A 13,085-nucleotide genomic window follows, 5' to 3' on the forward strand; every position below is an offset into this window, starting at 1 on the left:
CCTGTAACGGGACAAACATAACCCAATAATAGAGTCCCTTCTGGTGTATTTAGGGATGCCCAAAAACAAGGGGGCCCCATCCTAGCAGTAGGCAGGGCTAGCCAGGGGAGATTTATCTCATACCCTTGTCCAAAATATTTTACAATCTGCCATCTGTATGCCGCTGCCGGCCCCCGGAAGTGACATGACGCCGACGCCGCAGTGCTGAGACGCACGCAGCGGTGATGCGTTCCACAGTCGAACGCGACTGGAAGAAAAGCCAGCGGCTCGGGTGACGCGCAGAGTGCGTTCCAAGACGCACTAGGTAAGAAAAACTTAAAAGCTAAGACCTGCAGAAGCAAATATCAGGACACCGGCTCCAGCGGCATCCCAGCGATCATTACCTGGAGAGAAAACCTGATTGCAACAGGTTAACAAAGCATAAAAACGGAGGAGGGACAAAGTCCCCTAGGGCTAACAGCAAGGAAGTAAAAAAAGACTGAGGTCTAGGGGGAGGTGGAGCCTATTTATACCTCATGGAGGAGGGGATTAAAATGTAATTGTTATTTTTTCATTAAATATTCCTTCGTCCCAGGGGCGAATTTACCCCATATGTTGTGATGCCAATGGGACGTAAGGGAAATAAGTATTTATTATAAGACGCATTATAGCAACTTCACCACAGCCTCTCCCAGTAACTTGGAAAGAAATGGAGATTAGTGCTGTCAGTTAGTTTTTGTGTGCAGAGCAGGTGGATGTCGCTGCCGCCGCCGGTGATTGGTGCAGGAGAGAAGCTGCTGCCGTTCTCTTGCTTCTTCTGTGTCTTCTGTCCAAGCATCGGTACAGTTGGATTGGTCTGTGAGCGGCCTGGCCCCTAGCGGCTGTTCACTGAAATGAGCCCAAGCTACTGTAGCTTGTGGCACAATCATGACATCAAATATCACCACACTGACATCACTATAAACATTATACTGTCATCTACTTTCAGGAGAGTTCAGATGATGATGTGTTCTGGAGGGTTTAGTGTCAGGACAGCACGTGCCCAGGGGGCTTTCTTCGGACTATGACCTTAATTTTTCCTGTAGGTCTCAGGAGGCCAACACTGGGTATAGAACCCTGGTCTAGCAACACCATATCTATGTTCAATACTAGCTTGGGGTGAGCTACCCAATGCTTGCTTGGTGTTGGAGGTACAACACTCCCTGCTGGCTTGGCATAGAGACACAGGTTTAGTAACCAATGCTTCATGTGTTGGACTCGGTAACCTGTGTCTCATTATGGGGTTATTCTTTGTTAAATCCCGTCATTATGAGGACATAGGGGTGGACGTGATCTGTTTTCTCTTACTCCTGACAGCATCAAAGCCTTCCCACTATACGTCATATTCAGGTAAATAAAGGATGGGAAAGGTAACCTCTTGTAGGAGTGGGGCTTCAGTAAATGTTAATTTCATTAAAAAATTCCGTCTGTCCTATTTCCTCACAGAACAACTCTCCCACCATACAGCATGTAATGTTCTCACGCGGCCACTGGATGGCACCAAGGTACAGTACCTGTAACCCAGGCTGCATATGTATGGCATGTAGCGTAGATCAGAGAAGCGAATCACCAGCATCCCCACAACAGCACATACAGGGTAGTAAGAGAAGGTGGGGGCTCCTCTGCAGAGAGCTCTGATGAATAGGTGACCTCCTCTACCGCTGTGGTACAATCAGAGATAACCCTATGGAGTCAAGTTTTTATCACATTTAGAGTTATATTTACACATGTTCAATATATTACAAATCTTTGGCGAAGAAGCCTCTTCCACTACTCCATGTCTCAGTCCCCAGCATTTCCTAGAACTCCTCGGCATCTCGCAGCTGGGCCAGGTACTCTTCCTCTGAGGGGTTCTGGGGGCAGTCATACCCATTGTTTGGGGGTCGCAGAGGATGAATCCGGCTCCAATCGCCTTTGCACAGAATCCAGGGTAGAACATCTGCCTTGTAATGAAGTTCAGGGGAGAATTCTGCACTAATTAGGCTGGGGGTCCCAGCTGCTCGGCCCCGGGTCACTAGTCTCAGGGAGTGGTCATAGCAGCAATGTTGTGCGCCCAGGCTGCTGCTATCTCTTGAGAGCAAAGAACGCAAACAAAAGCGAGCACCAGGGTTGTAGATGTCCAGTCTCTCCCGAGGGCCGCTAGCATCACGCCAGCGAAAACTACGAGACAGCTTCTCATCTCGCAGCACCAAGGAGCTGTATACTGCCTCCGAGGGGTAGAAACACGGGCAGCTTGGCAACTCAGTTAGAACCCGCTGCAGATAGGCACTGAGGAACTCGCTCTTACAGGATAGCCACCGGTCACAGCTGTCCTGGGGGGCTAAAGAATATAACAACGTAAGTCAAAGAAGCTTGAAGGAGTGAGAGAAAGAGGTGGAAGGTACGATGAAACCAATATAAGAAAGAGGTGAGGAGTGAGGACGATGAGACGGAAGAAATATTCTTTCTTTACACTTGCTCCTTCTTCTGTTTCTGATAAAAGAGGCATAAGAAAAGACGGAAGATGCGCGAGAAGTAAGAGAGGACGGAAGATGCGCGAGAAGTAAGAGAGGACGGCAGATGCGCGAGAAGTAAGAGAGGACGGAAGATGCGCGAGAAGTAAGAGAGGACGGAAGATGCGCGAGAAGTAAGAGAGGACGGAAGATGCGCGAGAAGTAAGAGAGGACGGAAGAAATAGTCTTTTTCTTTACATTTGCTCCTTCTGTTCCTGACAAAAAAAGCATCAGAAAAAACGGAATATGCGCGAGAAGGAACAGAAAAGACGGAAAATGCGCAAGAAGGAAGAGAAGATAGAAGATGCTCAAGAAGAAAGAGAGAGAGGACAGAAGAAGCGCCAGAAGGAAGAGAGAACGGAAGATGTGTGAAGCAAAAATATCATTTAGGAGGCGATGGTGGGGCATGTGCGGGTTATGTCACCTGACTCTCGGGTGGGAGCAATGCTCTGCGCCTCAGTCATCCACAGAAGTGTTGAATTCTCTGTGTTGTCCTCTTCTCCTGAAAAGTGAAGAGATATTTTTGAGTATTTGTCTCAGAGACCAGTGCTGATCCTATGTGTGGGACATTTGGACACCTCACCTGGACATGGCGGGAGGTCACACACTCTGGACTCTGTGGCTGTGCAGGAATATCCGCAGGAGCGGGTGCGTTTCTGACTGGCGTGACCGCATGATGCGCTACATGGAGACCAAGAACTCCACTCCTCATCCTCGTAATCTGCAGAACCCCAAGCATGTCAAAGTCAAGCGGCCTATACCATGGTGCACACCAGCACGCCCATTCACCATATCACTATGGTCTTTGTTTGGCCATTTCCCACACAGATACATTTATTATTAAATCAAAAGGGCATAAGGTGGTGCTATATTTCAGTGAATCCCACAGGGCCCCCGCAGTATACATCCCCCCCCCCCATCCCAAAGTGCCCCCACAGTATACATTCCCCCCCATCCCACAGGGCCCCTACAGTATACATTCCCCCCCATCCCACAGGGCCCCTACAGTATACATCCCCCCCCATCCCACAGGGCCCCTACAGTATACATCCCCCCCCCCCCATCCCAAAGTGCCCCCACAGTATACATTCCCCCCCATCCCACAGGGCCCCCACAGTATACATTCCCCCCCATCCCACAGGGCCCCCACAGTATACATTCCCCCCCATCCCACAGGGCCCCCACAGTATACATCCCCCCCCATCCCACAGTGCCCCCGCAGTATACATCCCCCCCCATCCCAAAGTGCCCCCACAGTATACATTCCCCCCCCATCCCAAAGTGCCCCCACAGTATACATTCCCCCCCATCCCACAGGGCCCCCACAGTATACATTCCCCCCCATCCCACAGGGCCCCCACAGTATACATCCCCCCCCATCCCACAGGGCCCCCACAGTATACATCCCCCCCATCCCACAGTGCCCCCGCAATATACATCCCCACCATCCCACAGTGCCCCCGCAATATACATCCCCCCCCCATCCCAAAGTGCCCCCACAGTATACATCCCCCCCCATCCCACAGGGCCCCTACAGTATACATCCCCCCCCCCCATCCCACAGGGCCCCTACAGTATACATCCCCCCCCCCATCCCAAAGTGCCCCCACAGTATACATTCCCCCCCATCCCACAGGGCCCCCACAGTATACATTCCCCCCCATCCCACAGGGCCCCCACAGTATACATTCCCCCCCATCCCACAGGGCCCCCACAGTATACATTCCCCCCATCCCACAGGGCCCCCACAGTATACATTCCCCCCATCCCACAGGGCCCCCACAGTATACATCCCCCCCCCATCCCAAAGTGCCCCCGCAATATACATTCCCCCCCATCCCACAGGGCCCCCACAGTATACATTCCCCCCATCCCACAGGGCCCCCACAGTATACATCCCCCCCCATCCCACAGTACCCCCGCAGTATACATCCCCCCCCATCCCAAAGTGCCCCCACAGTATACATTCCCCCCCCATCCCAAAGTGCCCCCACAGTATACATTCCCCCCCATCCCACAGGGCCCCCACAGTATACATTCCCCCCCATCCCACAGGGCCCCCACAGTATACATCCCCCCCATCCCACAGTGCCCCTGCAATATACATCCCCACCATCCCACAGTGCCCCCGCAATATACATCCCCCCCCCATCCCAAAGTGCTCCCACAGTATACATCCCCACCATCCCACAGTGCCCCCGCAGTATACATCCACCCCCCCATCCCACAGTGCCCCCGCAGTATACATCCACCCCCCCATCCCACAGTGCCCCTGCAGTATACATCCACCCCCCCATCCCACAGTGCCCCTGCAGTATACATCCACCCCCCCCATCCCACAGTGCCCCTGCAGTATACATCCCCCCCACCATCCCACAGTGCCCCTGCAGTATACATCCACCCCCATCCCACAGTGCCCCCGCAATATACATCCCCCCACCATCCCACAGTGCCCCCGCAGTATACATCCCCCCCATCCCACAGGGCCCCCGCAGTATACATCCCCCCCACCATCCCAAAGTGCCCCCACAGTATACATTCCCCCCATCCCACAGGGCCCCCGCAGTATACATCCCCCCCATCCCACAGTGCCCCCGCAGTATACATCCCCCCCCATCCCACAGGGCCCCCGCAGTATACATCCCCACCATCCCACAGTATACATCCCCACCATCCCACAGTGCCCCCACAGTATACATTCCCCCCCATCCCACAGTATACATCCCCCCCCCCCTCCCACAGGGCCCCCGCAATATACATCCCCCCCATCCCACAGTGCCCCCGCAGTATACATCCCCCCCACCATCCCAAAGTGCCCCCGCAGTATACATTCCCCCCATCCCACAGGGCCCCCGCAGTATACATCCCCACCATCCCACAGTGCCCCCGCAGTATACATCCCCCCCCCATCCCACAGGGCCCCCGCAGTATACATCCCCACCATCCCACAGTGCCCCCGCAGTATACATCCCCCCCCCCATCCCACAGGGCCCCCGCAGTATACATCCCCACCATCCCACAGTATACATCCCCCCCCATCCCACAGGGCCCCCGCAATATACATCCCCCCCATCCCACAGTGCGCCCGCAGTATACATCCCCCCCCATCCCAAAGTGCCCCCACAGTATACATCCCCCCCCATCCCACGGTGCCCCCGCAGTATACATTCCCCCCCATCCCACAGTGCCCCCGCAATATACATCCCCACCATCCCACAGTGCCCCCGCAGTATACATCCCCCCCATCCCACAGTGCCCCCACAGTAAACATCCCCCCCATCCCACAGGGCCCCCGCAGTATACATTCCCCCCCATCCCACAGGGCCCCCGCAGTATACATCCCCCCCATCCCAATGTACCCCCACAGTATACATCCCCCCCATCCCACAGTGCCCCCGCAATATACATCCCCCCCATCCCACAGGGCCCCCGCAGTATACATCCCCCCCACCATCCCACAGTGCCCCCGCAGTATACATCCCCCCCCCCCATCCCACAGTGCCCCTGCAGTATACATCCACCCCCATCCCACAGTGCCCCACGCAGTATACATCCCCCCCACCATCCCACAGTGCCCCTGCAGTATACATCCACCCCCCCATCCCACAGTGCCCCCGCAGTATACATCCCCCCCACCATCCCACAGTGCCCCCGCAGTATACATCCCCCCCCCCCCATCCCACAGTGCCCCCGCAGTATACATCCCCCCCCCCCCATCCCACAGTGCCCACGCAGTATACATCCCCCCCCACCATCCCACAGTGCCCCACGCAGTATACATCCCCCCCCCACCATCCCACAGTGCCCCCGCAGTATACATCCCCCCCCACCATCCCACAGTGCCCCCGCAGTATACATCCCCCACCATCCCACAGTGCCCCCGCAGTATACATCCTGATGTACACTACGTCACCCTGAGGTGGGTGGGGCTTATATACTGGGGTCACCCGCCTCACCATACAGATACTGGTCCTGAGTGATCCAGTTGTCCCCAGGGGCGCTGTCCCCTCCGCTCAGGACGTTCTCCTCGTACTGTGACGTTTCGCCCATGTTCTCGCCAGTCGGAGATATTTCCGCATCGGTTAAGTCACTGTATTCCCAGAAGAGCGGCCAGAAGAGCTGAGACCCCCACTGCGGATCCCCCCAATCCATGCGAGTATCCGACAGATCCAGCTCCACCTCCGTCCGAGAACTGGGGTCCACCTCAATGGTCACCTGAAAGAGGGCGTCACCAGATCAGACCACGCCCATCACACCTAGCCCGGGCCACACAGCGCGTCTTACCTGAATATTGGGGTTCTCAGAGCTTAGGTTGGCCTGGGTTAACCCCCTCAGGTCCACGAGTAACTTGGAATCTTGTGTGGCCCCAATATCCGTAGGAGACGACCTCAACCCATCGGTCCCCAGAGCAAGGGTCCCCGACACCTGGGGCCACTCTGACTTCCCTCTCCATGGAGCAGTCTCCAAAGTCTCCTGCCACAGAAACACAGAACATACTGACCCGAAGAGCTGACACTCTATACAGTAATCACACACACACACACACAGCCCTGGGGCACAGAGCTCACACTCTATACACCAATCACACACACACACACACACACACAGCCCTGGGGCACAGAGCTCACACTCTATACACCGATCACACACACACACACACACACACAGCCCTGGGGCACAGAGCTCACACTCTATACACCAATCACACACACACACAGCCCTGGGGCACAGAGCTCACACTCTATACACCGATCACACACACACACACACACACACAGCCCTGGGGCACAGAGCTCACACTCTATACACCAATCACACACACACACAGCCCTGGGGCACAGAGCTCACACTCTATACACCGATCACACACACACACAGCCCTGGGGCACAGAGCTCACACTCTATACACCGATCACACACACACACACACACACAGCCCTGGGGCACAGAGCTGACACTCTATACACCAATCACACACACACACACACAGCCCTGGGGCACAGAGCTCACACTCTATACACCGATCACACACACACACACACAGCCCTGGGGCACAGAGCTCACACTCTATACACCGATCACACACACACACACACACACACACACACACACACAGCCCTGGGGCACAGAGCTGACACTCTATACACCGATCACACACACACACACACACACACACACACACACACAGCCCTGGGGCACAGAGCTGACACTCTATACACCGATCACACACACACACACACAGCCCTGGGGCACAGAGCTCACACTCTATATACATACACACACACACACACACACACACAGCCCTGGGGCACAGAGCTCACACTCTATATACATACACACACACACACACACACACAGCCCTGGGGCACAGAGCTGACACTATACACGAACACACACACACACACCTGGGGCACAGAGCTGACACTCTATACACCTCTCTCTCTCTAGTCACCTGGGCGGGGGTGGGGGCTCCGGTGCGGGGCGGCGGCCGGAGGATCAGCACGATCAGGGGGAGGAGGATGCAGCCGCCGCCGCTCATCTCCGCTCACCCGCCGGGTCACTGGCGCCTCTTCTGCTCCCCATCTCCGTCTCCTCCGCTGCTGGGGGCGGAGTTTCTACATGAAGGAGGGGGCGGGGAGTAGGCGGAGTCTGCACAGACTGGTCACACATAGTAACTCAAGTATAATAACGCGTCCGGATTGTGTACACGACCATGTGTCATCCCCGGTACGTTATACGGCCGGTATGTGTACTATACAGAGGTAACAGTATACGGCCGGTATGTGTACTATACGGGGGTCACGGTCAGTATACGGCCGGTATGTGTACTATACAGAGGTAACAGTATACGGCCGGTATGTGTACTATACGGAGGTAACAGTATACGGCCGGTATGTGTACTATACAGGGGTCACGGTCAGTATACGGCCGGTATGTGTACTATACGGAGGTAACAGTATACGGCCGGTATGTGTACTATACAGAGGTAACAGTATACGGCCGGTATGTGTACTATACAGAGGTAACAGTATACGGCCGGTATGTGTACTATACAGAGGTAACAGTATACGGCCGGTATGTGTACTATACGGAGGTAACAGTATACGGCCGGTATGTGTACTATACAGAGGTAACAGTATACGGCCGGTATGTGTACTATACGGAGGTAACAGTATACGGCTGGTATGTGTACTATACGGGGGTCACGGTCAGTATACGGCCGGTATGTGTACTATACAGAGGTAACAGTATACGGCCGGTATGTGTACTATACAGAGGTAACAGTATACGGCCGTTATGTGTACTATACGGGGGTCACGGTCAGTATACGGCCGGTATGTGTACTATACGGAGGTAACAGTATACGGCCGGTATGTGTACTATACGGAGGTAACAGTATACGGCCGGTATGTGTACTATACGGGGGTCACGGTCAGTATACGGCCGGTATGTGTACTATACGGAGGTAACAGTATACGGCCGGTATGTGTACTATACGGAGGTAACAGTATACGGCCGGTATGTGTACTATACGGGGGTCACGGTCAGTATACGGCCGGTATGTGTACTATACGGAGGTAACAGTATACGGCCGGTATGTGTACTATACAGAGGTAACAGTATACGGCCGGTATGTGTACTATACAGAGGTAACAGTATACGGCCGTTATGTGTACTATACGGGGGTCACGGTCAGTATACGGCCGGTATGTGTACTATACGGGGGTCACGGTCAGTATACGGCCGGTATGTGTACTATACAGAGGTAACAGTATACGGCCGGTATGTGTACTATACAGAGGTAACAGTATACGGCCGTTATGTGTACTATACGGGGGTCACGGTCAGTATACGGCCGGTATGTGTACTATACGGAGGTAACAGTATACGGCCCGTATGTGTACTATACAGAGGTAACAGTATACGGCCGGTATGTGTACTATACGGAGGTAACAGTATACGGCCGGTATGTGTACTATACGGAGGTAACAGTATACGGCCGGTATGTGTACTATACGGGGGTCACGGTCAGTATACGGCCGGTATGTGTACTATACAGAGGTAACAGTATACGGCCGGTATGTGTACTATACAGAGGTAACAGTATACGGCCGGTATGTGTACTATACAGAGGTAACAGTATACGGCCGGTATGTGTACTATACAGAGGTAACAGTATACGGCCGGTATGTGTACTATACGGAGGTAACAGTATACGGCCGGTATGTGTACTATACAGAGGTAACAGTATACGGCCGGTATGTGTACTATACGGAGGTAACAGTATACGGCTGGTATGTGTACTATACGGGGGTCACGGTCAGTATACGGCCGGTATGTGTACTATACAGAGGTAACAGTATACGGCCGGTATGTGTACTATACAGAGGTAACAGTATACGGCCGTTATGTGTACTATACGGGGGTCACGGTCAGTATACGGCCGGTATGTGTACTATACGGAGGTAACAGTATACGGCCGGTATGTGTACTATACGGAGGTAACAGTATACGGCCGGTATGTGTACTATAACGGGGGTCACGGTCAGTATACGGCCGGTATGTGTACTATACGGAGGTAACAGTATACGGCCGGTATGTGTACTATACGGAGGTAACAGTATACGGCCGGTATGTGTACTATACGGGGGTCACGGTCAGTATACGGCCGGTATGTGTACTATACGGAGGTAACAGTATACGGCCGGTATGTGTACTATACGGAGGTAACAGTATACGGCCGGTATGTGTACTATACAGAGGTAACAGTATACGGCCGGTATGTGTACTATACAGGGGTCACGGTCAGTACACGGCCGGTATGTGTACTATACGGGGGTCACGGTCAGTACACGGCCGGTATGTGTACTATACGGGGGTCACGGTCAGTACACGGCCGGTATGTGTACTATACGGAGGTAACAGTATACGGCCGGTATGTGTACTATACAGAGGTAACAGTATACGGCCGGTATGTGTACTATACGGAGGTAACAGTATACGGCCGGTATGTGTACTATACAGAGGTAACAGTATACGGCCGGTATGTGTACTATACAGAGGTAACAGTATACGGCCGTTATGTGTACTATACGGGGGTCACGGTCAGTATAACGGCCGGTATGGTGTACTATACGGGGGTCACGGTCAGTATACGGCCGGTATGTGGTACTATACAGAGGTAACAGTATACGGCCGGTATGTGTACTATACAGAGGTAAACAGTATACGGCCGTTATGTGTACTATACGGGGGTCCACGGTCAGTATACGGCCGGTATGTGTACTATACGGGAGGTAACAGTATACGGCCCGTATGTGTACTATAACAGAGGTAACAGTATACGGCCGGTATGTGTACTATACGGAGGTAACAGTATACGGCCGGTATGTGTACTATACGGAGGTAACAGTATACGGCCGGTATGTGTACTATACGGGGGTCACGGTCAGTATAACGGCCGGTATGTGTACTATACAGAGGTAACAGTAAACGGCCGGTATGTGTACTATACAGAGGTAACAGTATACGGCCGGTATGTGTACTATACGGGGGTCACGGTCAGTATACGGCCGGTATGTGTACTATACAGAGGTAACAGTATACGGCCGGTATGTGTACTATACGGAGGTAACAGTATACGGCCGGTATGTGTACTATACAGAGGTAACAGTATACGGCCGGTATGTGTACTATACGTAGGTAACAGTATACGGCTGGTATGTGTACTATACAGGGGTCATGGTCAGTATACGGCCGGTATGTGTACTATACAGGGGTCACAGTCAGTATACGGCCGGTATGTGTACTATACAGAGGTAACAGTATACGGCCGGTATGTGTACTATACGGAGGTAACAGTATATGGCCGGTATGTGTACTATACAGAGGTAACAGTATACGGCCGGTATGTGTACTATACGGAGGTAACAGTATACGGCCGGTATGTGTACTATACAGAGGTAACAGTATACGGCCGGTATGTGTACTATACGGAGGTAACAGTATATGGCCGGTATGTGTACTATACAGAGGTAACAGTATACGGCCGGTATGTGTACTATACAGAGGTAACAGTATACGGCCGGTATGTGTACTATACGGAGGTAACAGTATACGGCCGGTATGTGTACTATACAGAGGTAACAGTATACGGCCGGTATGTGTACTATACGGAGGTAACAGTATACGGCCGGTATGTGTACTATACAGAGGTAACAGTATACGGCCGGTATGTGTACTATACGGAGGTAACAGTATACGGCCGGTATGTGTACTATACGGAGGTAACAGTATACGGCCGGTATGTGTACTATACAGGGGTCAGAGTCAGTATACAGCCGGTATGTGTACTATACGGAGGTAACAGTATACGGCCGGTATGTGTACTATACAGGGGTCACGGTCAGTATACGGCCGGTATGTGTACTATACGGAGGTAACAGTATACGGCCGGTATGTGTACTATACAGGGGTCACAGTCAGTATACGGCCGGTATGTGTACTATACGGAGGTAACAGTATACGGACGGTATGTGTACTATACGGGGGTCACAGTCAGTATACGGCCGGTATGTGTACTATACGGAGGTAACAGTATACGGCCATTATGTGTACTATACAGAGGTAACAGTATACGGCCGGTATGTGTACTATACAGAGGTAACAGTATACGGCCGGTATGTGTACTATACAGGGGTCACGGTCAGTACACGGCCGGTATGTGTACTATACGGGGGTCACGGTCAGTATACGGCCGGTATGTGTACTATACGGGGGTCACGGTCAGTATACGGCCGGTATGTGTACTATACGGGGGTAACAGTATACAGCCGGTATGTGTACTATACAGAGGTAACAGTATACGGCCGGTATGTGTACTATACAGAGGTAACAGTATACGGCCGGTATGTGTACTATACAGAGGTAACAGTATACGGCCGGTATGTGTACTATACAGGGGTCACGGTCAGTACACGGCCGGTATGTGTACTATACAGAGGTAACAGTATACGGCCGGTATGTGTACTATACGTAGGTAACAGTATACGGCCGGTATGTGTACTATACAGAGGTAACAGTATACGGCCGTTATGTGTACTATACGGGGGTAACAGTATACGGCCGGTATGTGTACTATACAGAGGTAACAGTATACGGCCGGTATGTGTACTATACAGAGGTAACAGTATACGGCCGGTATGTGTACTATACAGAGGTAACAGTATACGGCCGGTATGTGTACTATACAGGGGTCACGGTCAGTACACGGCCGGTATGTGTACTATACAGAGGTAACAGTATACGGCCGGTATGTGTACTATACAGAGGTAACAGTACACGGCCGGTATGTGTACTATACAGAGGTAACAGTATACGGCCGGTATGTGTACTATACGTAGGTAACAGTATACGGCCGGTATGTGTACTATACAGGGGTCACGGTCAGTACACGGCCGGTATGTGTACTATACAGAGGTAACAGTATACGGCCGGTATGTGTACTATACAGAGGTAACAGTATACGGCCGGTATGTGTACTATACAGAGGTAACAGTATACGGCCGGTATGTG

The 13,085-nt window shown here is 52.7% G+C and overlaps 1 protein-coding gene across 1 annotated transcript; it reads right to left on the reverse strand.

The window, feature by feature from the left end:
- Positions 1-1,728: 1,728 nt before the first annotated feature.
- ISM2 (isthmin 2) lies at positions 1,729-8,085 on the reverse strand. The gene is made up of 6 exons (XM_069950376.1): positions 7,963-8,085; positions 6,795-6,983; positions 6,467-6,725; positions 3,094-3,231; positions 2,935-3,012; positions 1,729-2,338 (listed from the first exon to the last, which is right to left on the reverse strand). The coding sequence occupies exons 1-6, from the start codon at positions 8,047-8,049 to the stop codon at positions 1,818-1,820; spliced, it is 1,272 nt and encodes a 423-aa protein (XP_069806477.1). The 5' UTR covers positions 8,050-8,085; the 3' UTR covers positions 1,729-1,817.
- Between the last annotated feature and the right edge of the window lie 5,000 nt (positions 8,086-13,085).

Source organism: Dendropsophus ebraccatus, chromosome 13 (genome assembly GCF_027789765.1).
Source record: "Dendropsophus ebraccatus isolate aDenEbr1 chromosome 13, aDenEbr1.pat, whole genome shotgun sequence".
Taxonomy (NCBI): domain Eukaryota; kingdom Metazoa; phylum Chordata; class Amphibia; order Anura; family Hylidae; genus Dendropsophus; species Dendropsophus ebraccatus.

Coding starts and splice junctions, on each gene's coding strand:
- ISM2 (XM_069950376.1), bottom strand. CDS start 8,049: ATGAGCGGCGGCGGCTGCATCCTCCTCCCCCTGATCGTGCTGATCCTC. Junction 6,984..7,962: donor GAGCCCCCACCCCCGCCCAG/GTGACTAGAGAG, acceptor TTTCTGTGGCAG/GAGACTTTGGAGACTGCTCC. Junction 3,013..3,093: donor TGACCTCCCGCCATGTCCAG/GTGAGGTGTCCA, acceptor TTCACTTTTCAG/GAGAAGAGGACAACACAGAG.